The 1,136-nt window shown below is 51.7% G+C and overlaps 1 protein-coding gene across 1 annotated transcript in view; it reads left to right on the top strand.

The window, feature by feature from the left end:
- ebf1a (EBF transcription factor 1a) overlaps positions 1 to 1,136 on the top strand; it is a 48,376-nt gene that overhangs the window by 44,972 nt on the left and 2,268 nt on the right. Inside the window, exons 16-17 of the mRNA XM_025063374.1 lie at positions 501 to 698; positions 885 to 953. Coding sequence (XP_024919142.1) covers positions 501 to 698; positions 885 to 952 — 266 coding nt within the window. The 3' untranslated portion in view covers position 953. The remainder of the gene's footprint in view (positions 1 to 500; positions 699 to 884; positions 954 to 1,136) is intronic.

Raw genomic sequence — 1,136 nt, 5'->3', positions numbered from 1 at the left:
GTGATGTCAGACAAAAGACCAACACCAAGGTTTTTAGGAGACGCCAGAATCCTGTCAGCAAAGACGACTCTTTCATGTTTTACAGACTGAAGTAGAACCGTGTTAGTGAGTGGAGTGAGCAAGAATTTGTTGGTGAAGTTTTTGGAACCCTTGGGCAAACGATGAGTCATCAGAACAGAGGGATGATGGGGGAACTGTGCTCCAGGCTGCTGCTTTTTTTTTTGCTACCAGTTGCAAAATGTTTCCTACCTAAAAAACAAAACCTTTGTTGACTGTGAATAAATCCATGTTTGAAAAGGTCTGGACTGATAATCCCAGAACACCGTGTGTCCCTCCTGCCCCCGTCCACTGACCAGTCCCTTTCTGTTCGTCCCGTCTGCCAGTCTTTTGCCCACGCTCTTCTCTCTAACCCCCCCCACCTCTGTCCCCCCTCTCCCTGTGACTCCTTCATGTTCTTCCTGTGACTACCCTCCGACCTCTGTCTGTCTCTCTGCTGTCAGTTGTCCCGTCCAGTCCTACCATGGCGTCATCGACCAGCCTACCGTCCAACTGCAGTAGCTCCTCCGGCATCTTCTCCTTCTCTCCTGCCAACATGGTCTCTGCGGCGGTCAAGCAGAAGAGCGCCTTCGCCCCGGTGGTCCGACCCCAGAACTCCCCCCCGCCCACCTGCACCAGCACGAACGCCAACAGTCTCCAAGGTGAGAAACTAAGACAGCAGCAAATCCACCTGATTTCTCTCAGACTTTTAATTTGTCCTGCTCTTCACCTCCTTCAAACGATTAATATTTCACTCTCCCCCAACTTCTTTCTGCAACCTTCCTTGTTTTCCTCCCTCTCCTCTCCTCCCTCTCCTCCCTCTCCTCCTTCTCCTCTTGTTGCTATAGATCAGTCTTTTGTGGACTCTAGCAAGTACTCATCTGCCAGCTCTCTGCAGAGCCTGGCCTTCTCCTGAAGTATGTTCAACCTCCCTCCTCACAGTCCTCCCACTCTACCTCCCTCTTCTCCCCCTTTCTGTTTTTATTGTCTCTCTTGACTCGTCAAAGAGACAGCACGCCACGCCACGCCACATGTGTTCCATTTCCTGTTTTCGCTTCCTACTTCCTTCCTGCTCTGTGAGGGAGGGGGCTGTGAGCGGG

The sequence above is a fragment of the Cynoglossus semilaevis genome, chromosome 15 (genome assembly GCF_000523025.1).
Source record: "Cynoglossus semilaevis isolate Cse_v1.0 chromosome 15, Cse_v1.0, whole genome shotgun sequence".
NCBI classification, from domain to species: domain Eukaryota; kingdom Metazoa; phylum Chordata; class Actinopteri; order Pleuronectiformes; family Cynoglossidae; genus Cynoglossus; species Cynoglossus semilaevis.
This window is presented reverse-complemented; position numbering and strand designations above follow the sequence as displayed.